Below are 27677 nucleotides of genomic sequence, written 5' to 3'. Positions count from 1 at the left end.
ATGCAGTCTGCATGTTGTCTACTCACCACATTATATCTGCAGTCATAGTTCATGACCTAAATTGCTACAGGTCAGGTTGTCTTGCCTCTTCTTACGGAACAAATGCATACAAAAATTACTGAGAGTTTATTTGCTGAAGGCTATTGGCTTTTCTTTTGTAGTATTTATTCCTTTGTCATACTGACCTGGTTTGAGATACCTGTAATATACTTTTCTCCCCTCCTAAATAATTACACCAAAGTATTTACTAGAGAAATTATTAGCTTACAGTGGTTCAAAAGTATCTAAAAACAGGTATCTAAAATGTAATTGTGCCAAAATTAAATAAAGAATAGTTTTCATTTATCAGAAGAATCCGTAGGCAATATAGAAATCAGACTGTATTCTTATGATCCCACTGAGCTCAGATATTTTGCTGAAAAATTCAGTACAGTTGGCTCCATCATGAGGAAGCTTTTAAAATGACATAAGCACTTGCAGAGAAAAATTTTGAATGTGGTTAGCACAGTTGGAGCGAACTACTGTATGAATCCCACTATCTAGCATGTGCTTTCTATTTTTCCATGTACATTCTGTTGGCTATAACAGCATTGCTCAGGTTGAAATGGGCTGTAAAAATGAGGCTGATGTCTTCCAAAGGCTTTTTTACAGATTTGAAAAACTTCCTAGCATTCTGCCAGCTCAGAGAAAATAGCCAGGTGAGCATATCAGGCACCCCTTTTTTCATTGGCATGGAGCACTAGCTAACAGTTTTTGTGCAGCATCTGCTTGCCCTTTATATTCACATTCCCAGTAAAAGAAAAACAGTTCTCTAGAAGGCAACTCTCTAGGGTTGGTGTTAGAGTGTTTCAAAGTACTGCACAAAGGTGTATTTAATTCACCTCCCCACCCATGCACAAGTTGCATTTCTTGGTATCTTTCCTCGTTTGCAGAGGAATGTATCCCAGCTTGACTTCAGTATTACAACTGAAAAAGGGCTGAGGAAAAATAGAAGCTATAACATCTTCTCCAGCATGCCTGCATCTCTTGGTTTAAATGAGTATATCTGTTCTGTTTAATGTACACCTGGTTGCAGCCAGGATAGGGTTAAATTTCACAGTAGCCGTGAAGTGGGGTGGCTGGGACCTGGGGGTTATTCTATAACCTCACCCAGGGAGGTCTTCCTCCCAGTCAAGTAAGCTTGGCAAAGGGAGTGGTTGGGTAACACCAGTTCTGTTCTGAAAAATCATTTGCCTATCTTGTGCACTTTCTTAGGGATATTTTTGCTGTTACCATTCATTTTGTTATCTCATTGCTGTTTCCAGTCATTTGTTCTTATCTTGAGATGTGGCTTTCACCTTTTGTACCTCCAATTCTATTCTCCAACCTGCAGGGGAAGGAGGAAGTGGGGGGCAAGCAAGCAGCCTATGGTTTACACAGTCTTGGTGGGAACACTAATTTGGAGGGTATCATTCCCAGACCACAACAACCACCTTTGTATCCCTTCTCAGTTCAGCTGAGTAACAGCTTGAGAAAGTTTTGTTCTCTTTCAGAACTTCAGATATGAGATACTGACGTGCTCTCTGTTCTGCAAGCAATCCTACCACCTTTCTCACAAGTATTAGTAAATAAATATTGGATATGAATCTAAAGAAAGTGCCTTATTTTAGCCAGAAGTTAAAGAAATTATTTTAAATATTACTGTTCTCTGGCCTCCAGTATGTTATACTGGAGGTCAGATCAGAAACTTCAGCTCCAACATTTATGAATTGCTGTGTAAATTTTGTGCAATAATAAAACAGTTTTTTTAAGAACCCACTTTATAAGCAAAATACCAATGCAAAGGTAACTCTACACAGATAAAATAAAAGTTTGAATTATTTGCATTGTGAAAATAGAAAAATTCTTTCCCTGTGTCAAGTAATAATTAAAAACTAGAAGTGAAGTTTTTCTAGATTACTGCAGTGTCGTGACAGTGTGTAGTGATGAACGTGATTGCCCTAAGAATCATTACATAATTCACTGCAGAGTATGGTGAACTATGTGGTCTATTACATACACTCTAATTTCTCATTCCTTCTTCTCTGCATAGCTGTCCAACCCCAGGATGTGATGGTAGCGGCCATGTAACAGGAAACTATGCCTCACACCGCAGGTAAGACACAACAGGAAGCCTAGAACAGGAAATAGAGCTACTTCTAACTCTTGTCATCTTTGAACCTTTTTGTACTAACCATGGACAAGTGTTCAAAAGCAATTTGCAGAAAATAATCCACAGAGAAACTCAGCTGTTTTTCCTGATTTTGTTATATTTGTGGACGTGGGGACTTAATACACTGAGGCAGTTAAGCAGCATATGCTTATTTCTGTAGCTGCATTTCTCAGCTGAGACCTGCAGAAAAATAATTTAGTGAAGTTTGCATTTCCCTGAGTGTACAAGCAGTCTCTATACAAATGCTGTTGCATGTGACTATAAATGAGGTTTCTGCATACCTCTTTATGAATGGCTTCGAAATTCATAATCTGCTATTATAACCTGAGGATATTAAATATTTTTTCTCAAAATAGCCTACTGTCAATGTAGGTGTTGAAACAACAATTTCCTGCTTTTCCCTTGGGAGCAGAATGGAAGTGTTTTCTGCCTTCTACCAACCATGTGAACCAGATCCTCTAGCTGTCCTTGATATAGGAAACATAAAGTATGGATTCTGTGTACCACTGTCCCCTCATAGCAAAGCTTTACAGGGGCTAGAAACCTTTGCCCAGAAACCAGTTTTCTTAGTGATTTAAGAACTGCAGCCTTATGCTGGTCCTTCTTTGCCATGAATAAATATTTGAGAGTATAATTTTAACCAACAGAAATCATATATTGTCTGGATGTTGATGTTTTAGATACAAATAAATGCTTTGGTTTGGTAAAATATTTCACATCAGGTTTTCTTTTCAGTGTTTCTGGGTGCCCATTAGCTGACAAGACATTAAAATCCCTTATGGCAGCTAACTCTCAGGAGCTCAAGTAAGTATTGACAATAGCACAAATGTTATTGGTCTTTATCTTTGACAAACATGTTCCCTGTGTTATTAAAGCGGTAAATTTGAATTGCTCTGAGCAATATCAAACCTTTTTCTGAAAAGTGGAGTGAATTGGTTTGAAAGCTTTTGAGTGAAATAAAGTTTACTTTTCTCCATTTGTCTTTCTTTATTCTTGTACCCCTTCATTTTCATTAATTAATCAGGGCCTGGGGGGACAAAATTTGTGGACACTAAGAAAGATGCAGTTTTCTCAGTATTTCTGAATTAGAGAGGAATAGAAAATATCTAATATGTAAGACATATCTGGCAAGTGATCCAGATAGAATTAATTTGAATTATTTGGTAAGAAACAAAACTAGTTAGAATAAATCTAAAAATGAGACCAGAATACCTGCAAATCGTTTTTATTTGTCACTACCCTATACTATGAGTTTAATGCCATTGAAGCAGGCATCAAGTCATATGATTTTGTGCTGGCATAATTCTCACCATGAAATGTCACTTACAAAAGGACTGTGCAGGCTTTGCTATATAGACAGATGTATAGGGACATATGAATATTTCAAAAATCTGTAGTGAAGAGAGGCACTGGCAACCAGTCATCTAGTTATTGAATTGGCTTTGTCAATAAGGATGTGGGGAAAAGGGAAGGGTAATTAGGGTTCTTTCATAGCTTTCCCTCTGCAACTTGTAAATTGGATCCCATAATAGATGGCTTGGAAAAATTCATGAATGCATGTAAAAAGGGGAGAACCCCGTGACTGTCCTTTCTGTCCTTTAGGTTCATCCCTAGTCCAGATAGAAGAAAATAAAGTCTGATCATGGCACTATTTTCCTTTTCTAGTGGTATTAATAGCAGAAGTGACTACATTTAGGCTTGGAGCAGTGTTTGGCTTCCCCAGATCAAATGCTAGTGGTCTTATTCCCTAGCCTTTCAACTTCAGTTATAATTGAAATGCTGAACTGATGAGGTTCAACTATGAAGTTGAATGCACAGGAGATGCAGCAAAATAACAAAGAAAGACCATTTATACAGGCAGCTGTCCAAAGCATTTCACAAAGCCAGTAGGTAAACTGGCACACTGGTACAATGCTGCATTTTTTGACATCTCTGATCCTCAGAGGTATAAAATTTAGGTTTAGTTTGTTTTAAAAGAGCAGAATAGTTAGCAAGGAACTGGCTTACAAAAATGCTGACAAATTTGAAGTCATTTGCTGAGTCATATATATTTGTCCCTGCTTTTATTGGCTTTCTGCCATACAAAGACACTCACACAAATATTTTGAATAGTTGCTCCTCATGCATCACCCCCCCGCCCCATTCATGTGTGAATAAGTAAATTTGCATACCAATATGGTTATTTTTCCACTAAAGCTTCTAGAGTTTTGGTCATGCCATAAGGAAAGAGGAGCAACAGCATATGACTTAAATGACAAACTGCACACTGTACGCCATGTATAATAAGTGAGTTGTGAAAGACAAAGTCAAAGTTCATGGACATTTCACAGACAGAAATATGTTGCATAACGCAGTTAGCATTTAATTTCAATTAACTAGAAAAAGAGCAAAAATCAAAATCTGTTCACAGACAATTTGCAAAAGGAAAAAAGGCTAAATAAAATTATTTTTCACAAATGTACCACCTTAATTTAGGTTCTTGCAAACGTAGTTCAGGTGATGTTTTGAACAAAACTTTGATTCTGTCTAAATTAAATCTTTCTCCAAAATGCTGCAATCATGCTTGTGCTGGTATAGTGATATCAATAGTTAATTGTAGCATTTCTGTGTGAGCAGAGGGCATAAATGCTCATAGAATCAGGCCAGGAAAGTACCCTCATGTAGTTAGGCATGAATATGAAAAAGCTGTGTATTTTTTCCAAATGTTATTCATGTTTAATTTGCCAGAATCAAGATAAGATTTTGGCTTTAATTATGAAACTCTATGCCAGCAAAGATACAAGGCTTCCATGTGATCCACAGTTTGGAAATAAGGAAGATCTGCTCAGAAAGTGGGCCTGTGACTCAGATTCAAGAAAATTTCTATATGAGGGTTCTTGCTGCTCAGAACAATCTGAGGTGGTCAATTTAAAAAATAAGTTTGATGATGTCTCAGATTTTAAAACTGAAAGGGATAATTGTGGCTGATATACTGTTTAATCAAAGAGCTTGCTTATCAAGCCCTAAATAATTTTAAATGTGTACTTTACTTACAATTCAGAAACTTTTAGGAATAGGTGGTCAGTCCTACCCTTAGACTCATTTCTGCAGTGGTTAAATGCCAATTTTTAGGAGAGATTTGAGCAGTTTTTCTACATGGGTTCCACATAAACATTGATACTGATTTATATTACATAGGAAGTGTAACAAATTTCAGAAAATGGTTTTCTCAGTTGACCTCTATGGGTTTGCCTTGACTACAGTTCATATCCAATATCTCTGGTGAGCTTTTGAGGGAGAAAATGTACCAGAAGTGCTCCTAAGCCTGCAGCTCAGCATTTAAATTTTACTTCTAGCTGTAGTCCATCTTCCTAAAATAAAGCAATCCACTTGGAGAAAGTGACAAAATAGGAGGTACTCAATGCCCATTTTCAAGAATTTATAAGTGAAATCATTGAGAGATTTATTTTTGAATAACAAATTTGGAAGAATTGTAAAAGAACTTGCAACCTACACCCATTTGAGGGTTCACATCTCTTAATTTGATGTCCTGAGACCTCTGGACCTTCGATGTAAATCTTATTTTCTTGGCTCTGCACAAGAATTGATTATAGAGGATGACTCCCTGAGCTGGGGCACCAGTCCAAACACCACTTAAATGCTGACAAAATTCCCCAGCATTACTGATTGAAAGGCAATAGGTTATTGGTGCCTTTTGTGTTCTGGAATTTCACAATCCATACAAAGATATAACCAATATTTAGAAAACCCAACCCAGCTGTCAAGATTAAGAGTCTTGCTAATGAAGCTTTTTACTTACTTGTCAGTAGCCCACCTGAAATATCCTCTCACACTTTCATTAGTCCTGACAATATCTCAGCCTGAAATCTTCAGTGACCTCCAGAATAGCTTGGACTCCGATCCAGCTGGAAATCTGTCTGCTGCCAGAAGTGGTGGTGCCAGATGGGGTGATATAAAATTTAGTTCAGTGTCCTCTATAAGTATATTCACAACTCCCAGACTTTCAGATCTGAATGTCTCACACAAAGAGCTTTTTTTGAATTGAAGTCCACCTCCAGTCTATGCAGGGAGCCCTTCCATCTGTGATCATCAGATAAAACAAGTAGCCAAAATTAATTCCCTTAGTTTTTGGCAGGTGTTGTGGATTTACTTGTGAGCATTCACACTCTCCAGACATCTGCCCTTGCTGCCTGCTCCACATGACATTGTGCCCAGCCCTTGTCCCACACTTAAACAGGTCAGCATTTAGTTCTACACAGTCACGCATGTACTGGCACTCTGAAAACCCCCACCTTTACCTTTGCTGTCAGTGTGAGGCAATTCATTCTGCCAAAAATATTTTGTTCACTAAGTGTGGTTATGAAATGTTTTGATATTATCTTTAAAAAAAAAAGTCACCCCTTTCTTCATTTGAAATAATTTGCTGAATTCTACTTGAATCAATGCATAATTTGTTCATGTCCAAAAGAAGTCAGATTTTTGACAAATTAATTGTTCACAGAAAACTAGTTTTAAATATTCTGTGAAGAGATGCACCTGCACACTCAGATGTGCTATTACCATTATATTTGTAGGTGTTTTCCATGGCAGCCTACCAATGACAAGATGAAATCACGAATCTCTTTAACTCAGGAAAGATCAGTAACAACTGAGACCCTTAAGAGCATATTGAACCCTGCAAGTTTCCTTAATTGTTCAGTACTACATTATTTGGTACAACTCCTTATGTAATTCTGAACTCTGTAAAAATAATAGCATTTCAAAGTCCCTTAGGGTTTCTTAGTACAAGAACTTTGTGCCGTATAATACAGAAACATAGAAAAGGATGGCATAACTCCTAAGGCAAATGTTTTTTGGTGCTGCTTTGCTTGCTGAGGTATGTTAATATTCTCTAAAAAATCCTCAAACCAAACCACTCCACAACAGTCTTAAAAAAAATTTAAAAAAAGAAAGAAAGAATGAAATCTCTGTACTTTTGAGATGGAAGGTGTTACCAGTGAGGTCCTGCTCCAAATCCCACAGAAGTCAGTGGAAAGACCAACTAACCCAAGCTGGCTTTTGGGGCACAGCAAGCAAGAAGCCCACTCTGCCAGACTGCTGGCAAAAGCACAGTAACCAGCAGGCGTCTTTCTTTTTATTGTATGGATGTTTCATTATTAAAAATTCATATTTGGAAAGGTTTTTTTGTGGCACATACATAGAGAAACCCCTTAACTATGAGAAATAAGCATAATCCAATTGCTCAGCTGAACACCCAACTGAATCTCAAGAGAGAAAGAGATGGTCCTGCTTTATGCTTACAGTGCTAGAATACACAAATTATTAAATTCAAATTTTGGCTACCATCTACTGCTTCTCTGCTTTCATCTTCCTTTCTGCAAATACTGGCAAAGTGCTTATTTATAACTCTACCTGAAAACATCATACCAATAACAAACAAACAGATAATAGCAAATTTACAGATAGATCTATATCAAGCTGTTTTTTTCTTCTCTTTGCAATGCTGATTCTGTATAAGGAAAAATATTTGATGCAAACATTTATATAAACTAATTAAATCAACACATCATATACAATATATTTCACATTCCATATAAAAAAAAAAACCAACAAAAACCAAAAAACCAAACACCTCCCAAAAAAGGGAGTCTGCTTATATGAGAAAAACAAACCCAAAACAGTGAGAGGTAGGTTTAGTTATTCAACAAAAGCTCCACTGTTCTTTCTTCCACTCTAGACAAAATATAGATTGTACACATTATTTACTCTGTATCTTTGTGACTGTATTTTGTAAGCTTCCTGAATTATTCCATAGGTGCCCAACACCTGGCTGTGACGGCTCTGGCCACGTGACAGGGAACTATGCATCCCACAGAAGGTAACAACCATCCCATCACAGGGGGCTGCAGTGCTCAGGGCTCTCGGCTGGCAGCAGCAGAAAGAGGTGGCTCTTATTCTGTGTGCTTCTTTCAGCTTGTCTGGCTGTCCTCGTGCCAGGAAAGGCGGTATCAAAGTCACTCCTACCAAGGAAGAAAAAGAAGAACCTGAACTTAAGTGAGTAAAGAAGCAGGGGTCCACCACCAGTGGAGGGGGGGGAATGGCCTGGGAGAGTTCAGGACTTGAGGAACCATAGGGAGATGCCCCAGTTACTCTCAACTATGTGAGAACAGTGCCCAGAGCTGGAACCAAACCAAGTGTTTCTGCTTCTTGTGGAGTTGGTGGAGTCCATCACCTAGGAGACTGAACAGTGAGGAAGAATTGCTGTATCTACTTGTATTGCTCCAATTATTTTAAAGAGTGCTATGCAAGTGCCAATTGGTTGAAAAAAATTGGAAAAATGAAGCAAAATTATTACTGAGGTGAAACATGTCAGCTAATTAAATCAGAGTGACACCTTAAAAATATGTTCCAGAGAATTTAAATATCTGTAAGTCTCATGTCTTTTCTATATCTATGAATGAAAATTTCACTTAAAGTGAAAACTGGAAACTCAGCAGAGATTCACTATGGTCATGGCTTGAATGCACATTCCATTAAAACTTGTAAATGATAACTGCCAGAATATAAAAGTGAAGACTTATTTGTATGGAATGCTGTCTTAATATTTGTTAATGATATATGCGAAACTGCTTAACACTGACAGAGCAGCACAAAAAATTCCCTCTCTTTTCTTTGCAAGTATTTGCATGGATTTCCATGCAAGTTTTCCTGTTACAGGAACCCACCCTCTGCTTCATACAGAAACCAAGGAGACATACAGAAAGGAGACAATGTTGACTTTCCATACATTTGAAGAAGTGTGATTTATTGCCCGTGATAGAATTTCAATTTTCTTTTCCTGTAAAATACTATCTAAATGAATGTCTTATTTTCTTAGTCTCAACAGTTGTATTTTAAATTGCCTTATTTTAAGATCAGCTGAACCCCCATAACCCAGCTTGACAAGAGTTGGATGCCCTGGTACAGTGTGTTACCAGGGACCAAGTCTTACTCCAATAAAGCAAGGTAGCAGAGGCAGCCAGAATTATTTTCTCGGGATTTTTTGAGACTGTCTTTGTCTGCTCTCTCTAGTGAAAATGAGGGTTCTTTTGCTGTGTTTCTGTAGATGCCCAGTGATAGGCTGTGATGGCCAAGGTCACATATCAGGTAAATACACTTCTCATCGCACTGCTTCTGGTTGTCCTTTGGCTGCCAAGAGACAGAAGGAGAGTCCTGTCAATGGGTCTTCGCTATCCTGGAAACTGAACAAACAGGAGCTGCCACACTGTCCTTTGCCAGGCTGCAACGGGCTGGGTCATGTTAATAATGTTTTTGTCACCCACAGAAGGTATAACTTTGTGTTTTCTCTTTTCATTTTTCCTTAACATTCCACTCTGAATTGGCAACATGTGAGTTTAGAGTCAGAATAAATTGTGCTAAAGTCTTTTGAGTAATTACACTGCAGCTAAAGTAATACAAAACAGAATTACTTTGAGAGACTTAAACTTTTGTGTCTTTTTCTATGTTCCCATTGAAGCATGACTTTCCAAGGTGTTCAGATTAGCACAGTGCCTATGCATTTTAAAATTAAGTAGAGTCCTTTCCTAGGGAAATATGGAGTTGTACCTGCAAATCTTCCAAAGAAAAGAGAAATATCATTGAAATCTCACCAGAAGAGCTTTAGCCAAGAGTCATTAATTTAATCTTTCTACCAGTGGAAAAGTTATAAACTTTGTATTTAAGCAGCTAAAGTTACACAAAGAAAAAAAACAATAAGAATGCAGTTCTTATATGGATTAAAGAAGTTTGGAGTTAAACAAAGAAAATTATCCTTGCAGAGAAGAAGTCACACATATAACTAACAACAATAAATACCATCTATAACTGTGAAAAATAATAATCTGACCATATTGAATCAAAAATAATCAGAGTCTGGTTGGCAAGTTTGGTTTTTGGTCTTTAACAGTAAAGTCTACATTCTCTGTCTCCTTTGCTTTGTTCCGAACACTTTGAGCCAACTTCTCCAAAATAAGAAATGCCCATGGTCATTTGAATAAATTCAGTCAGAGTCCAGTGTTATCCTAATTTTATTTCCTACATTCCATCCAAAAGACTTTTCATTAGGACACTACTCTAAGTCTTTTTAAAGACACTACTCCAAATTGTGGCTAATTAAGCAAGTTGCAAGAACTGTATTTTAGCTGGTAGCAATTCATGGTACAGATGATTCCTGTCCTACATAAGACTGGGTCACTCTCAAGATCACATTAGTTAGAATGATGTAGCAAACATAACTTTGTTTGATATCCTTTCCTAGGACATTGAAACCTAACAAGTAACTCATGGCTTTCAAACAATCTCCCAGTTAGCTATCTGCTCTGGACAGAGATAATAAGCAGAAATTTAGAACTGAAGAACTAGCATCTTTCCCTGTATAGCTTTTAGCCAAGCTAATGAAAGCTTAGGTTTTGCTGTTTTGTTTTTTTTTTATTTTTCCCCCCCAAAGTAGAAATGCCATGTCTGTTAGGATTGTCTTTTTAAAAAAAATTTTTACACACACACAAACATACAGATCAACCATTTTCCTGTGGAACAAAATTTTCCCTCACTCCTTACTTGGATACACCTAAAAACAAATCCTTCTGCCAGTTCTTCAGTACATAGGTATTTCTTCTTTGTTATTTATAAAGATAGTATTAAGACAGTGCAATTCCTCTTAGGCCTTTAGTGGGCTATAAAAATTGCCTCAGATAATTACCAGCTGATGAAATTGTAAGCTTTGAAATAGCAAAATGTAATTTAATGTGAACAGTGGTTAAAAAGCAAACTGACTATATAATGGAACCATTCAAAAAAGCTATTACAGCCTATAGGGTATATCCAGAGTTATTATTGTATTGATCATTATTATGTATCAACAAAGTGATACAGTAATTGGGCACTGTGGACATCATCCCATTAACTAATTTTTTTTAGGATAGTAAACTTGCCATTTTAAATACCGTACTCTCCTCTCCTTTGGAGCACAATCCCTTGATAAAAACAGTTTATAAGTGTTTGAATTTAAAGAATTCTGTAAATGTATCTTCATATAGCTTAACAGTAGCTGCTACTGCAATTTTGATTATTTTGAAATATGTTTAAGAGTTGTTTACTCACAGATTGAGATTTCTGTGCCAATTTTCTAGCTGGAATATACAGCTAAATGACTCTTTATGAGTTATGTCATTCCCTGAAGCCGTGCTATAATGGAGATACTGATGTGACCTTAGGTACAGAGGTCTGTCCAAGTGCATGATAATATTGCCTGAAAGGATTGTTGCCATTTTCAAGTGGGTGCTAATGTTTTTTTTCCTATCTGTTTCAGCCTGTCTGGTTGTCCTCTGAATGCACAAACCATAAAAAAGGGCAAAATTTCGGAAGAATTAATGACTATCAAGCTTAAAGCAAGTGGCGGTAAGGATATCTGTAAAAAATGATGACATTTATTTAGATAGAAGGGCCCTGACTCCCATTTATACTTGTGCCCCTTTATGCCATTCTGGCATTAATTCTCACTACTTTGTCTCTAGCAATAAAAAATCTCAACTAACAAAAAATATTTGCATGAGAGATTATAAAAAATATTCTCATTTACATCTTGATAATGTTGAGGATATGCTCTTGTTCCAGAGCATTACTTTTTTTAATTTGGGCATTCTTTCAATATTGTTTTAATTAATAAACAATTAGTTACAGATCAGGAGGACTTAGCTATCTGATAAATAAGGCACGAAGGGAGAAATATTGTGGGCAGAAATTGACTCATCTCTCCGACTTCATTCCTACATGGTTTAGCAGCTATGCAGTGCTTGTGCAATTTAGCTAACCTAAGTACAAAGTAAATAATTACCAAAGACTTGCAGGGGAAAATGTGTAGGAGTCTCCCTTCTTATACAATGTGCTTTAGCAAGTTGGGCATTGGGCCAGGATTCAGGAAATGTAGTCTTTAGCTTCCAACTGCTGAGGAAAACGGCTGCATTACTGCTTACAGATTTCCTATGCTGGCTCCCCAGTAGACTCAGTTCTAGGCTGTAAAGCAGTAACAACAGTGGCACAAATCTCCAGGCAGAGTTGGGCTCAGAGTGATTCTAAGCAGAAATAGGCACATGCCTTTGCCAGCAGCTGCTACAGCTCAGTATTTTTCAGGATAAGGCTTTCATTAAAGAACTGAAGCTTTTTACTTTGCTATCTAACTTGTTGTGAAGAAAAAGACTAGCTTTGTGGGTTTGGTGGTGGTTTTTTTGGTTGTTTTTTATTTGTTTTTGTTTTTGTTTTTTTTTTGTTTGTTTTGGTGTTTGGTTTTTTGAGGGGGGTTTTTGGGTATTTTATTTTTTGGGTTGGTTTGGGTTTTTCTTTTGTTTGTTTGGTTGGGTTTTTTTGTGTGTGTGTGTTTTTTGTTTGTTTGTTTGGGGGGTTTTTTTGTGTGTTTTGTTTTTGGGGTTTTTTTCCCTGTAATACTTGTTGGCTTTCTGAAAATTGCACCCTTTCCTATTATTTAAACTTCACTATTTCTCAGATATAACTAAGGCTGTGCTTAATGAAGTTATTCTGCAGAGGAGTTTGCCCCCACAGAAATTCTTGCAAAATCAGAAACGGGTACAGATGAGTGAACAATTATAATAGTCATTAAGATATTGCCCTGGTGTATTTCCTGAAAAAGAAAGGTTGTTGTTGCATTCTTTTTAAAACAAAGCAAAACAAACAAACAAAATCTCCACACCCAAGCACCATAAAAATCTCGTCATGTTTATGATAAACTTTCCTCTTTCTGGGCAATTTTTCCTTTCTCTACCCTTCAGCTTGCAGTTGCATGATGCAATGAAAAAAGAAATTGTGAAAAAATTAGGACCAAGATAGCCCCATCTGTGTTTCAGCTCATATAAATGTTTAACAGGAAGGAAAGAATTTTGACAGTAAAATCAAAGTAAAAGACAATATAAGGATCAATCATTTGTTGAAAAGATTATTTCCTATGGCTAAGTACCAGGTAATGCAGCTGGTTACTCACACATCCATTTACATGTGGACACCTTAAATCTGATGTTGTTATTTTTAACTATTTACAGGTATTGAGAGTGATGAAGAAATAAGACACTTGGATGAGGAAATAAAAGAACTGAATGAATCCAATCTTAAAATTGAAGCTGACATGATGAAACTTCAAACTCAGGTATGCCATAAATGCAAAACCTTTTCCTATGCTATGTTTAAGCACAATAAATAAATTAAATGCTATGTAAATATAATGTTTAAAAATAGTTAGTCTCTTCTGCACTTCTGTTTCCAAGCTCTTGTTTTTTGTTGTTTTCTGTAAATTACCAGCAGGTTTTGTCTTAAAGATCTGATGAATGACAAATTCAGGGCAGTTTGTAGCTTATCTTAGCAAGCAGACATGAAACACACTTACCAAACAAAACATCCATTTTCTTTTGTTGACCAAACATCTGTTTACCAAACCATGGAAATCCTATGACTTGAGTTTTTAGAGATTATAATTCCTCTTACAAACCCACTCCAAGTCTTAATGTTGAGAGAGTTGAATTCAATGAGTTCTTATGTGTACCTAAGAAAATTTTCCTAGTTTAGCTCACCCACTGTCAATTATTCAAATACTTTGAATTTTGCCTCCAAGCAACAGCTGGTAAAGAATGTATACCTTTTCCTAGTTTGTGTAGCAGAGGATTTTGATGGGAGTTATACAAAAGGGTCATTCTTTTTCATTATTTTGTATACTGGAGAGTTTAAGTTGGCTTTAATATGCTGATAGTGGTTCTATGGAGTGAGCTGTATAGCTTCATTCGTTCAGACTCCCAAATGCACCTGGAAGTTAATCTGGGCAGACTGGGTAAAAGTATGAGCAGAAGCTTCAGAATTTTCAGAATAAAAGTGAAATACCATTAAATCTGTGAACTGAATATAAATCCAAACTGATCTAAACCAAACTGAGTGCAACCATACAGGCCTGTATTTGCACCACATTGGAAAGAGCAGTGTTGACTCATGCTGTTTTTGCAATAACCACTGCGTGTATGTTCTAAACAAGGTAGAAGCCTGTGCCACCTGCGCTGGATCTAAACAATCTGGCTTCACACCACAGCAGTTATGGGGATATCCAGCCCAAACTGCTCTGCAGGGGGGCTGTGCTCACTGTCTCGGGACACTTGGCTCTCTCTGGTGGTCACTGCGCTATTTGCATGGAGATTGCCCAGTTTATGCAGTCAGATTTCTTCTCCCCAGACTTTCTCCCTGGGGAAGGCAAGCCTGAACTGAACTACAGCAGAAGCCATAAATGTCCTACCTTCTTTTACTCTACCCCACCCACACGCTAGACTGATACAAACACCCTCCAGGGGAGGGGTTGTAGTGGTGGCAGGCACACAAAATGGTTTTCTCACACTGGGGAATTTGGCTGTGTGACTGTGCCAAACAAAGGAAGTAAAGTGGCCACAAGTAGGTGCATACTAATAAGGAAGGGAGGGTATGACAATGGTGGATAGGACTGCACCGGTCAGTGCCCTGTGGAGCTGTGGCAGGGCACAGGGATGGCAGCCCTTGGTTCTGCCCTGCTGAGCTGTCTGCTCCAAGGACAAGGAACAGGGCAGGAGGGAACCAGACCGTGCCATTGCTGGTTTTGTTTTTTCAGCACTGCTTTTGACATCTAAACTTTCAGATCTGAGTATATCCCAGTGGTTTCACTTTGAAAATATACCTTTTTTTTCTACCTTGGCTGCTTTTTCCTGCTCTTTCCAAAACCCTCCTTTCCATTCGGTTGGTCAGAGACCATCTTTGCAATACAGTGCTCAGCCTCTCAGTTTCCTTTCCACTCTATTTTTTTCTCATTGTTCCCAGCACCAGGCCTGTTGCTAATCCTAGCCAGCCCAGAGCTCACCCAGGAGCAGGGCAGAAAGTAGCACAGCAGTTAATACCCGTGCCCTTGCTATTGTTGTCGAGCAGCAGGGATGCTGTAAGAGCAGGACAGCAATGTAAACATCAACCTCCTTTCTCCTTGCCTCCACCAGCCCTGAGGCCACACTCCATCCCAGTTCCACACTTACCCTCCTCTCCAAGCTCAGTTCCCTACTCCCGCTCTGGGGCACTCTCTAGTGCCTTGCTGCCATAAGGTTTCTCCATGAACCAGCGGCAAAGTCCCTAATTTCAGAGCAAATACAACCTCTTCTTTGCTCTGCATGTTCTGTGGAGAAGTTGTCTCTCCTAAAAAAAGCATAGCTGAGTTTCACATTCATCATGGCCTTTCTCGTAATCACCCAGCTGATATTTTGGGTTCAAACTGCAGTAACAATGCTGCCAAAGGTTTGTCTGTGTTTGTGCCTGCCTGTGTCTTTTAGATCACATCTATGGAGAGCAATTTGAAAACAATAGAAGAGGAGAACAAACTCATAGAGCAGAACAACGAGAGCCTGTTGAAGGAGTTAGCTGGCTTAAGCCAAGCCCTTATCTCCAGTCTCGCTGACATTCAGCTGCCACAGATGGTAAGCCCACAGCCAGCAGGTTAACACCTTCTTTTGAGACTGTCTTGCCAGCACTCAAAGCAGATGAGCAAGCTCAGGGACTGGCAGGAGCACTGGAGCTGCATTATAGAGAGCACTTTTAGGCAGATGTGCTTTGCAGAGATGCAGGACGATGGAGTCTATGTGGTAGTAGGTGCACTTGCTTTCAGGAATGAGCCAGCCCTGGTATCTCTGCCCTGTACCACACCATGCAAGGCTTTTTCCCTCAAACCTCCCTGTCTGAACACCCACCCTGCACAAAGAGTGAAAACTTCACTCTCATGAGAATCCTCACAGCTGACACAGCTCCCAGATCAAAACTATAACCTGTTTCATACAGGTGATTTTTCTGGAGACAATCAAGCTCCATCTTCTCAAGAATTTCACATCTTACTTTCAAACATAGGCCAAATCCACAGAGGTACTCATGTTTCCAGTCCCCTTTTGAAATGTCAAGAGTGCCACTGGAAGATTAAGAAAGGATGTTAGGGGGAATGTCAGTCACAATCCCAGAGAAAAATAGGCCACCAGAGAAAAAAAAAAAAAAAGGTTACATTACCCATAATATCTCCAACTTCTTTTCTTGCTTGGAGAGAGCATGGATTCCCCAGGATGTGCAACTCCTGTAATTTCCACAACCCTTCTATTAATTTGGATGGCTGCCCTATTCATGACTTTTCCCCAGTTGCCATATTGCTCCTTTGGCATGCTTCTTTGGGGTTGGGTGTTTGGGTTTTTTCGGCCTTAATTTTACCTCCTACAATTATAATCTGTTTTGTCTCCATTTAGGGGCCAATCAGTGAGCAGAATTTCGAAGCATATGTAAATACACTCACAGACATGTACAGCAATCTGGAACGGGACTATTCCCCCGAATGCAAAGCTCTGCTGGAAAGTATCAAACAGGCAGTGAAGGGCATCCATGTGTAGGATGTGAAAGCTGCTGGGCAACAGAAATTACTTAACAGCAGTAAACTCCAGATGGATCTGTTAGGAGTTCATGTACTGCTAAGGGGTGTAGGTTGCCATGCTGCATTTACAATTGCAACATTGCACTAATTTTTTCCCAGCTGACATAAAAAAAAGAATAAAACCACAACAGACTATTTGTATTAACAGCAATGCACTCTGTTAGTATATTGTATTTATTTCAGTACAATTTCTTTTTTTTTCTTCTTTTGCACTCAGTTTTTGTAAAGTGAATGTAAAAAGTGTGTGCGACTATTTTTTATATTTTTTATTTATTTCTAATCAAAGAGTTGGTTTTTTTATCTTTTAACAGCATTTTTGCGGCCTGCCATATTTTTACAAATGTGTTTATTAATTTATTTTCCAATGGGATTTTAAATAGACTGAAAGCTATACTGTAAATTAAATAACTTGCTGGGTTTGTACAGGAAGAAAAAAAACCTATGAAAGTAACAAATGACTGAACCGTGGTTCTAGTTTTATTTTCCTCACATCCTGCTTTTTTATAATGGCTTTGTATCAGAAATGGGTTTGCAGTAACATGAGATGTGAAGATGCGTGGAATGAGAAGATAAATGGTGCCCACTAGTGGGGAACTTGGGCTCTTAAAAGCACAGTATGCTGGAAAACAGTGTGTTAAAGAATATGTTAGCAATAATGAAATATAGCAATCAGCAAAGCACTTGACTTGGCTGTGTGATTTAGCCTATGAGAATGATTATTTAAAATGTTTCAAGAGAACTTCAGATTTATTTTACCACTGCAGCTTTTGTTCAGAGTTAGCTCATGGAGGGAAATGACAATTATCTCTAAACAAGAAGGGTAATTAGGTAGGTACTGGTACTTTTTTAGTATGAGACGTTGAGGTTTTAAGCAAGTGACCAGTATTGCAATGGATTTGGATTTAAAAAACGCAAACACATCCCAAGCTAAAGGCTTTGTACATAATGAGTCAAACACATCTCCCCTGAAATGGCATTTAATACTGGTTTGAAGGTAATGGCAGCTGAGAAGGCAGCGGTCTGGAGGGCAACAACACCCCTCTGGCACCACGGTGGTCGCTTGTCCCTTTGAATGACCGGTAGCAACACCGTGACTGGTTTCTCCCATCCTTCTTCACTAAGACTAGGCTGATACTGAATTTGTCACCAGTCTTCTGGTAGGGTCCCAAGTGCTACAGAGCAGACAGACAGGCAGAGGTGTGGACAGACGAGCACTTGCGCAGAGGTGCGAGCGTGCGCCTCGGTATCCGGTTAGCCTGGGTGTGGAACTTCTGAATCCGTCAGAAACTAGCGGTTGCTATAACAGAGGCAATGTCTATTTCAGGGATTGTAAGTAATTAAGCATTGTTTCAGAAGTTTTTTTTATATTTATTTTTTTTAAGAAAAAGGTATAAACAACCAGCTAAACTGCCTTTTTTGTATGCACACACACCTCATGTGCATATGTGCCTCAGTGTAAATGTATACATGGATCTAGCGTGTGTTTAATTTTTCTGTGCTATAATGAAAGTGTTTATTTTTATTAGCCGCATTTATATTTAGATTGAATATGATGGCATTCACAGGCTTGACATATACAATTATATTATTACTGTTCCTGCACAAAAGTACTATTCAGAAGTGATTCAACTCTCATGCACTGTGGTCACTGTTCTGCATTAGGTGGGGCTTGCTTTTTGTTGGGGGGTTGATTCAACTCTCCGATCTTAGTTTAGACAGGGGAAAATGTGTGTTCTTAGGAGCTGTGTTTATTTTTAAATTGATTTTTCAAAAGCTACCATATGTGCTGTCTAATATAAATAGGAGAACACCAAACGAAAATTTGCTATTATTGTTCTCGCTAAAAACTCAAAAAGCAAACATTTGTTATACTTGTTAAATGCATACAAAATGAGTTCACTCATTACAAAGACTAAAGTTTAATTTACTAAATATTTTAACAAATTTGTTATATATTTTATTTAAGTAAAAAAATTCTCTTACTGACCTATGTATTTATTATTATGATTTACTATGGCTTCAGGTTAATTTATCTGTGTTTGGTTGTTTGCTCAGGATGTTCTGTGAAGTATGTTTGTATTTATTTGCCTCCCTCGTACTTGATGTGTTTTGTAATGTGCACTGTTTTTTTTTTTTCTTTTTGTTTTTCCTTTTTTTTGTGTTTAAATGCATTGATGAGCTATACTGTAAATTAGACCTTTTGTAAAGAGCAATGATGTATGCATTTTTTAATTTGGAGTAGTTTGTATACTGTTTCTTCATACAATTAATATTTCTTACATCAAAACAACAAAATTGTGTTCTGTGCTGTACATTTGGTGTATGGTAGGAAATAAAATTGATAATGAAATATTGCAGCAAGTTTGTTGGGTTTTTTAGCCTCTAGATGCTGACTTATATTACACTTTCTAAACTGCACCTGGCACTGTATGATGCATCATATGTTTCACTTGCTTTGTGTACAAAATGTGTCATCCTCATAAGTAAATTTCTGATATAAATAATTTAATTAGTGTTTTACTTTGTCAGTTTGAAATAGGGAAGAGAAAAATAGAACCGCTTAAGAGGTCCTTTTCACGTCTGAAGGGAAAAAAAAATTGAGATGATAATCACTGCATTATTTAATGCATTCTTTTCTTGGCAGTCGTAGACTTCATTTATACTGATAAAGTACAGGATTTGTGCTGACCTTTAACAGCTGCTAAATGATGTTTAAACATAAAAGCCATTGTAAAGTTTCCAGCAATTCGGAACCGCCCACTGTTCCAATGCAATTTTCTGCTGAGAATTGCAGTGCTCAGACATTGCAGAAATAAAAATCTGCTGGTTTTAGAAAGACAATATTTCCATCTAATGGACTTTCTTTTTTCACTGCTTGTAGCGAAAACAGGAAACAGTTTTATTTAGGATGCATGATAATGGCTTCAGGAGCACTTCTTGTCTCAGATTCCAACTTTCCACAGATACAGAATAATTTTCATTTGGAAAATAAGTCAAATTTAAATTCCATGAAGCAGCTGATTATGATTTATTTGAATAGGCATATTTAGATAGACCAAAATGGACTGACACATAAAAAATTACATGTTCTGCATTTAGCTAGAAGAGAATTTAAAAATTTGTATCATATGATTCTGCGATGCTCACATATCTTGCCAGGTTTGAAGCTGTAGAGTCAGTGAAGTGCTGGAATGAAGACAGACCTGTCCTGGGAAGCTCTGTTCCAGTGGAGTTCAGAGTTTGCTTGGTTCTAGGACACTTATCCAAGGGCACCATGAACAGATTTCTTTTTATTAAGCCAGTAATTAGTTACTTATGTAATAAAACAATTAATATAAAATTGTTAAGGGTTCTTAAAATTTACTATTAAACTTTTGCTGTGGATCTTCGTATCATGAGACACTAATGGGACAATCTCTTCTCACACATCACGTCACACATCAGATGAAACAGAAAACAGGTCTGTCTTAGCAATGTGCCTTAATGTTAAGCAGATAAACACTGAGGCAAACATTTTCATTTTGTCTGGCTGTTTAAATTCAAATCACAAATTTAGAAAGCTGTATTGTCAGAGAGACATCTCTTCTCATGTAATTTTCAAAGTTCTATAATAAATACGATTATCTGCTGTTTATAAGATTTGGGAAAGGCAGTGGTATCAGGATGTTGGGCTCTACATACGCCTAAGAAAACTATGTTCTAATCTCAAATGTTTCTAGCAATCTGAGACAAGGGTTGTGAGCAGAAAAAACACTTTTTCTAGTGGTTTTGGATAGGAATATGATATCCACAGTTAAGTGATGAAATTATTATCTAATGACTATCTACATTCATCTTTAAATAACTTGCTCTGATAATGTTTTGGTGTTGAAATTATAGCTTTTTTCCATAAAAAAAAAAAAATAAACACCTAAGCTATATTCATTATTAAACTAATATAAGCTGGGGGGTTGGGGATATCCCAAAACAACAAAACCCATTGTGCTTGTACAACATTTCAAACCATTTTAATATTCTGAAGTTTCCATTTTTAACAATTGTTCAGTAACTATGCCTATAGAAGGGGGAAAAGTAGTTAATTTAGTAAAAATACACAAATTCCAATTTTTTAATTAACTTGAGTTGAAACTTTAAATATAAAAGAGAAAAGGAAGAGAAGCAAGAACACTCAACATCTGCTGTCCTGACAGCTCAGGAAGCCTATCCTCTCTCTTAACTAACCACGATAAAGAGTTTTGAGTCTATGATAGAGAAAATAGATTCTGTAGACAACAGATTCTGTTTTCTACTGCAATTTTACCTCTATTTACTAATTAAGCATCTCTTCTGTCTTGCTGACTTAGTGTATATATCTTCCTGTGTCATAGCTTTTCTACTCTGTCTCTGTCTTACTTACACTGTATTTTTAATAAGTCACAGGATTTCTTGATGGGAATTTGTTATCATGCAGTTCACAGCGTTATGACATGTTCTCTCCTTGGTTTTCTCCTGTGTTCATTCAGTGCAATACATTTTACCTGTCTTGGAAATTCTGCTATGCCTAAACTTTTTTTATGATTCATGCAGCTGTGTAACTTGGATGCTGCCAGGAGATCTGCACCACACAAAGTCCTTTGTTCAACTTGCCCAGGATGCTGTAGGATGATAGTGCTCCATTTAGCTTTTGTGTAATGTAGGACAGTGACCTACTTTCAGTACCTTTCAATATCTCGTTCTGGCTTGGTTTTCTTCTGTCTCTTTTGCTCTAGTAAGTCTTAGACAGCCAAGCTTACACATAATTGCATCAGGGATTAGTCTGATTTCCTGTCTGACTTCATGGTACAAATTGCTTCAACTGCATTTCATTCTTAAGAAATCGTCCCAGGGACATTGTCTAAGTAAATCTCAGGACTTTTCAGTTATGTGATAGCAATTACTATTTAGGTTGCTGCTGTCTGCTCCTGAAACTGTTACTGCACAAGATTTTTTCCAACCAGCTTTTGGTGCCCAGCACCAGGTTTTGGTGCCCAGCTTTACATCCCTTGGAGGAACCTAATTTTTAGAAGCTAAATGCACAGCCGGTTTTGCCAAGCAGGGTCTTTTCCAAATTCTCTTCTCTGGCCAATTCAAATTACCAGCTAAGTTTTCATATTGTTTCATAGCATTGTTATATATATCTATCTATATCTATCTATCTATCTATCTATATCTATATCTATATCTATATCTATATCTATATCTATCTATATCTCTATATCTATCTATATCTATCTATATCTATCTATATCTATATCTATATCTATATCTATATCTATATCATCTATATCTATATCTATATAGATATATATAGATCTATATAAATATATCTATATCTATATCTATATCTATATCTATATCTATATCTAATCTATCTATATCTAATATACATATCTTGTTAACATTTGTTTGCACAAACAATACATCAAAAATTCTAGGTGGGTACTTATAACCATCCCAGGTATTGAAGAAAACATCACTTTTATTTTCCCAAGCCTGGTTCTAAACCTTACCAAACTTCTCGTTTATTATTTGTTAGGACCTTTTTTATTTTTTTAACTTTTTTTCCCTTTTGACAAAAAAGAAAAAGGAAAAAAAAAAATGAATTAATCTAATTCTTTCTTTAACTGATGATACTGTCTGTCCAAACACCTCCTTGAGGCTGGGGCTAGGGTTGAAGCTATGTGGCTAACAATATTCCCTAATTAGAGTAACATGTAGCATCTTACATGCACCCTCTGCTTACTTCTAAAACAATAAAAAAGTCTGAATTAGGACCCAGGTTCTATACCGATTTCAAAATTATTTGGATTAAATTGATCTGATCCTTTAAACGCAGGATGAGCTTAGTTCCTTTGGTAGGGAAGTGCCTAGAATTGGGAGTTGATTTCTTTAATTCTGATGTATGGTCAGAAAGGTTTGAGGGAAGGAATGAAGGTTTTTCAAAGCTCATGAAAACTTGCCAGGAGAATGGGTGTAAATTGAATTCCTTCAGTGGAACTGCAGTGCCATCTCCACAGACTGCAGAGCTGAGCTCTGTACAGACACATGTGGCATAGGTACTGCACACGGAGCACTAGTGCTGAAGACTGTTAGGGGACAGCCTTGTGTTTTCCAGCTGGCAGGAGACAAAACAGCACCTCAGAAATCCCAGACTGAGGCTCTACTCAGGCTTCTAGGTAATCCTGAGCAAGACCCTCCATTATGGCTCTGTTTCCACATCTGGGAAATGAAAATCACTCCAAAATGCATTGGGAACAAGCAATGCCAGTCTTACACAGGGGCATGAGGTACACACATGTGTACAGTGAGGGAGAAAGAGCCAGAGCAGATGTGCAAGGGCATATAACCTCCCTCCCCCCCGCCTTTTATATTTTCTTTGTAGGACATTATTACAGTCTTCATTTTATTGCCCTGGTTTTTATTTTATGGTTTTCCTTGAAGATATCTTCCAGTTACTGCTACTGACCAGTCTCAAACTAAATTTTCAAAATGCAGAAGCTAAATTTCAAAACAACAGAAGCTAAGGTTATAAAAGCAGAAGTATTTTTATTGCGATAATGGAGCTCCTACAGATTTTCTAAAAAATCAGCTGATTGCTATGAGAGCAAAATTATGATTCATGAGAAGAGGGAAGAGGAGGGAGGTTCAGCTGTTAGAGCTTCTGTTTGGCAAGGGCCAGCTCCAGATCAGCATGACGTACAACTCAGAGTAGCAGCAAGAGTTAGCGCAAGGCTGGCCAGAGAACCGTGCTTGTGTGCTTGGTGCAGTGTCAGAGGATGTAAACAGCATAAGTCTCATGTGTGAGTGCAAATATTTCAGCAAGAATGAAGGTAGAAAAGCAGTGACTATAAAACTCTATTTATAGTGACAGCTACGGGGTTGGGGCACAGGGCAGAAAACCACGGGAGTCCCCTGGCAGCCACACTACATCAGCTCCACCCAGTGCAGAACAGGCCTGTTTTCCAAATGTGGGTCTCTACCCATTTTGTCACACTAAATACCCTCTCCAGCTTTCTGTGGCATCACCAGAAAGCACGTGCTACCTCTGGCCTCTGGTTCACCCTGGGATGAGATTATATTGTAAGAATGAAGGTATTACCCAACATCAGCAGGACAGGCTAAGCTTTGCTGGAGAAAACCCCAGAGGTGCAAATCTCCAGTGGCCAACATGTCTGCTTTTGCAGGCTGAGGTTTGGTGCAGGTGGCTGGTGGTTAGGAGGAACCAAGGTGCTGTCTGCATGCCTTTTCCCCTCTGCCTGGTGACACCTTCCCACGTACTGCCAGCCCCAACCAGGTAGCAGCGGTCCAGCTGCGTTTCCTCCCTTTTCCCCGCTCCAGACCCAGGCCAGGCTGGAGGCAATCCCTGCTGGATTTTTTCCTGCAAGAGGCTTAAATCTCCTTTCACCATCTTGGGAGCATAGCGTGACTGCAGCCCTGGCTGGCTGGCCCGGCTGCCACCGCTCATGATGCCCTTTTTATTGCCAGATTAGGGGACATTGTCGTGATGCGCGTGAAGCCCTCCAGATAAGGCGCTGTACAAGTTCCAGCAGGTTCCAAATACAACAGCACGGCTTTCGCATCCAGCCCACAGGATCAGAGTTTATTTCCCCAATGCAGACAGCTTTGCACTGCCTTCCTGTTAATTAAAGTAGTGATTACAATACTGCTCTGTTTACATGCAAGATTTTGCATGGTCTTGGCCATTCACGTGCAAATGAACTTGTAAGCCTTTCTGTGCCCTAAAATCTGCTGATGTCAGTCTTCCAATTCTAACTCCATGTTGTAGGACATGTGGCTTTCTATAGCTTAGCTTTGATGCCCCCAAGTCATATTATTTCTATTCTGAGCTTCATTATGATAAATCTTTCACTGGTTTTAAATCGAAAACTTTAATTGTACCGTACTTATTCAGCTTAGGTTTTGGCTCCTGAAGGCAGCAGTTTTAATTGCATCATTTGTATAGTGGCCCAATATGTTTTGGTGTGAAAAGTGCATTATCACTTTTAATTTTGCATTATTTTCCCCATATGTTTTAGTTACACTAAAACTTCAGATGGGAAGTGATGAGGCTTTCCCACTGTTCCCTCATTCTCTCCTCGGTGTTTTTTTAATGAGCTAAGACCACACTATTTTCTTTTGTTCTCATCAGTTGAGGTTTTAGGGAGCTGTTTATTTGTAGGGTAATTCTTGTATTTATGTAGAGCAAGGCATTAGACATTTTTATCCTCTACTTATTAACAAGCCAGATGGTACCGGCTGCTACCCACACAATTCCAATTATCAGATGGCAAACTGAAATATACGTGGGGCAAATGAGAAGATGTATATTAAAGAAGCCTCATGTAGAATTGGCTTCTCAGAGATGTTGATTCACAAAGGGGTACTAGCAATTAGGGTATGACAGCCTGCTGCTGAATGTACAGCATTGGCCTGAGGGCACAAGCATTCAGCTTCCAAAATTTTAATACTCTCTCTCTTTCCCCTGTGGTATGAATACACATCTTTGAAATCTGATTCAGGTCTTTCATCCTTTAGACTTCTTGTCCATTTCAGAGTGATATGTAATATCAAAGCCAATCTGTAAGTTAAGATACCCCAGAAAGATGCAGAAGAGCTGAAAAGTAATATGAAGTCTGTTCAACATATCTCCTAATACACTCTCATGCACCCCTTGGCATGTACCTCAGTAACATAGAATAGCCCTAACACTGAAATCTAGGATCCAACCAAGTATCACTATTCCAGGTCTCAAATTTACCTAGAAATTACAATATACACATAAATTTTTGGCTTAAGAGCAACTCTTAACTTCAGGTTTAAATATAAGGAGGTCAGGTCATGTTGATTATGGTTGGCTTCATGGTCTTTTAAAACAACTTTTGAAAATTCAGAACCTAGACACAGTCCTTACATAGGGATTCACCCTACATCATGGACACAAGCTGATAATAAAGAATGAGTGTTTTAGTGGGAGGTTTTATATTGCTTTGTTGTGTTGGGAGTTTGGTTTGATTTTGTTTTATTTTTCTGTCCAGAAGACAGAATAGGAAAAGTGTTTGGGTAAAAACTGTGCGCTTATGCCTCCTTCATTTTGACATAGAAATAACATACAGGAGTTGGCTGGGAAGATGGTGAATTATGTGGGAAAATTTTTTGTGTGACATTTTTATTCCTTTTCTCTAATGGCTCAAGCTGAAGTGCTATGCCAAATCAACCTGTGAAGAAACTGATGTCCTGAGGTCCAATCAGCAAAAGGAAAATGTTATTTAAGCTAAAGTAATGGCTTTCTAAAGTTCTTAATTTTCATATGGGCTACTAGCAGATGAATTATCTAGATGACTGGATTTTGCAAAAGTTGTAATGTGAAGCATTTTAGATTGTTTCTGGTTTCAGTTTACAGTATTCAATTAGGAGAACACCTCTTTCAACAGCTGTTCTCACAATGCAAGGGGAAAAGTACTCTCCTTGCAGCTGTTCCTGGCTGTAACACTTATAACCTACAAGTCCGAAGTGTCTTAATGGAATGAGTTTGAAAAGCAAATCTGAATGGTTTAACACCATTTACACTTCAAACAGCTGACCACATGCAAATGGAACATGTGCAAATTCTCACTCCTATTCATGGAGGAGCAAAAGATGTGCACAGGCATTTGTCTGCCATTTGGTAACACAAGTGTATGAATCCACAACCCTGAGGAAGCTGCTGCTGCTTCTTTCTCACCTTCCATCTGTGAAATGGGGGGCTAATGACATTCCTTTCATCTAGCTGTTAGCTGTAGACTTGAGCAAGACCTGCAGTGGTCTCTAGAATGTTCTCAACGAGATCCTAAGGGTAAATCAGTGGTACAGCTATTCACACAGTCTTGGGGAGTTCAGACAGTTTTGTAGCTGGTTTAATAGGTGTAAAAAATCACAAACCAAACCCAAACCATTGTCTAGTATACTTGTTCATTCCAGTGAAAGAACCTGATTGCCTTCTTTATATTACAGATATTCCTCAAAAGGGTTAGGCAAAGTAGAGACGTTCAAAATAAAATCTCCTTGTAGATCCAAGGCACAATTTCCAGTTTCTCCCAGTCTACACAACCATCACCTTTTGCTTCAGCACCCTAAAATCCGCCAGGCCAAAGTTTAATTTTATTTCTCAAAATAAGAAAGCCAACACTGGTCAGGTGTTTGGAGATCACTGACATCCTAATTATTGTCAGGTCTGGATTGCAAAGAAGTGATTCAATAGCTGAACATCTGTGTACTTGCTCACACAGAGTTGCTGTTTCACCCACAAACAGCTGTGGAGTAGACAGGCAAAATTCTCTGCATGGTGATAATTACAGTGTGCATTACAAAGGAGCCATAGACATAAGAGCATGCAATCAGATTGGGTTTTTTAACTTTGGAACAGAGAAACACTGCTAGATCCAAGGCTAATATACATAAAATAGGTTTCTCAGCCAAAAGAGAGGAACATTTAGTTAGATCTGAATGAGGAATGAGGAAATTCACTTACTAACCAGGAAACTTTCTCCAATCTTAGTTTTGTTTCTGTAGAAACAATGGTTAAGAACTACCCAAGCACACAAACTCTTCCAGATACTGAAACACAATTGATTGTCTATGGAACTGCAATTTCCTTTAATATGCTTTTATTGCTTGCTACATGTGCCTGCCTGCTCTGTCCCAAGCAGTGGTGTTAACCATTATATTACCGTTACTGACCACCATGGTAAGGGTGGCAGCTGAGAACCTTTATCAGAGCTCATGATCTCTTCATCTCCTATCTTATGCTGTTTCAGCTCTTCGGTCATATCCTTAGATGAACACTGCTGCAGCTCAGAAGAAAAAAAAGATCAGTGAAATCTTTTTTCCCATGTAATCTTTCAAGGCAAGCAGCTATGTGCTGCTAAAGCACTATAAAGTAGAGCTTAAATGAAATAAAATGGAATTTTATTAATGCATGATCCTTGTGCG

The 27677-nt window shown here is 38.1% G+C and overlaps 1 protein-coding gene across 3 annotated transcripts in view; it reads left to right on the top strand.

The window, feature by feature from the left end:
- Positions 1-19046, top strand: part of ST18 (ST18 C2H2C-type zinc finger transcription factor) — a 168188-nt gene extending 149142 nt beyond the window's left edge. For all 3 annotated transcript variants that reach the window (XM_064386178.1, XM_064386179.1, XM_064386185.1), the window contains 9 exons: positions 2072-2134; positions 2927-2995; positions 8007-8069; positions 8165-8245; positions 9297-9518; positions 11538-11626; positions 13279-13382; positions 15559-15702; positions 16510-19046. In XM_064386178.1, coding sequence (XP_064242248.1) covers positions 2072-2134; positions 2927-2995; positions 8007-8069; positions 8165-8245; positions 9297-9518; positions 11538-11626; positions 13279-13382; positions 15559-15702; positions 16510-16650 — 976 coding nt within the window. In that variant the 3' untranslated portion in view covers positions 16651-19046. The remainder of the gene's footprint in view (positions 1-2071; positions 2135-2926; positions 2996-8006; positions 8070-8164; positions 8246-9296; positions 9519-11537; positions 11627-13278; positions 13383-15558; positions 15703-16509) is intronic.
- The last annotated feature ends 8631 nt before the right edge of the window (positions 19047-27677 follow it).

The sequence above is a fragment of the Passer domesticus genome, chromosome 1, assembly GCF_036417665.1.
Source record: "Passer domesticus isolate bPasDom1 chromosome 1, bPasDom1.hap1, whole genome shotgun sequence".
NCBI classification, from domain to species: Eukaryota; Metazoa; Chordata; class Aves; order Passeriformes; family Passeridae; genus Passer; species Passer domesticus.
Note: the sequence above shows the minus strand (reverse complement) of the source record. Positions and strands in the feature narration are given on the sequence as shown.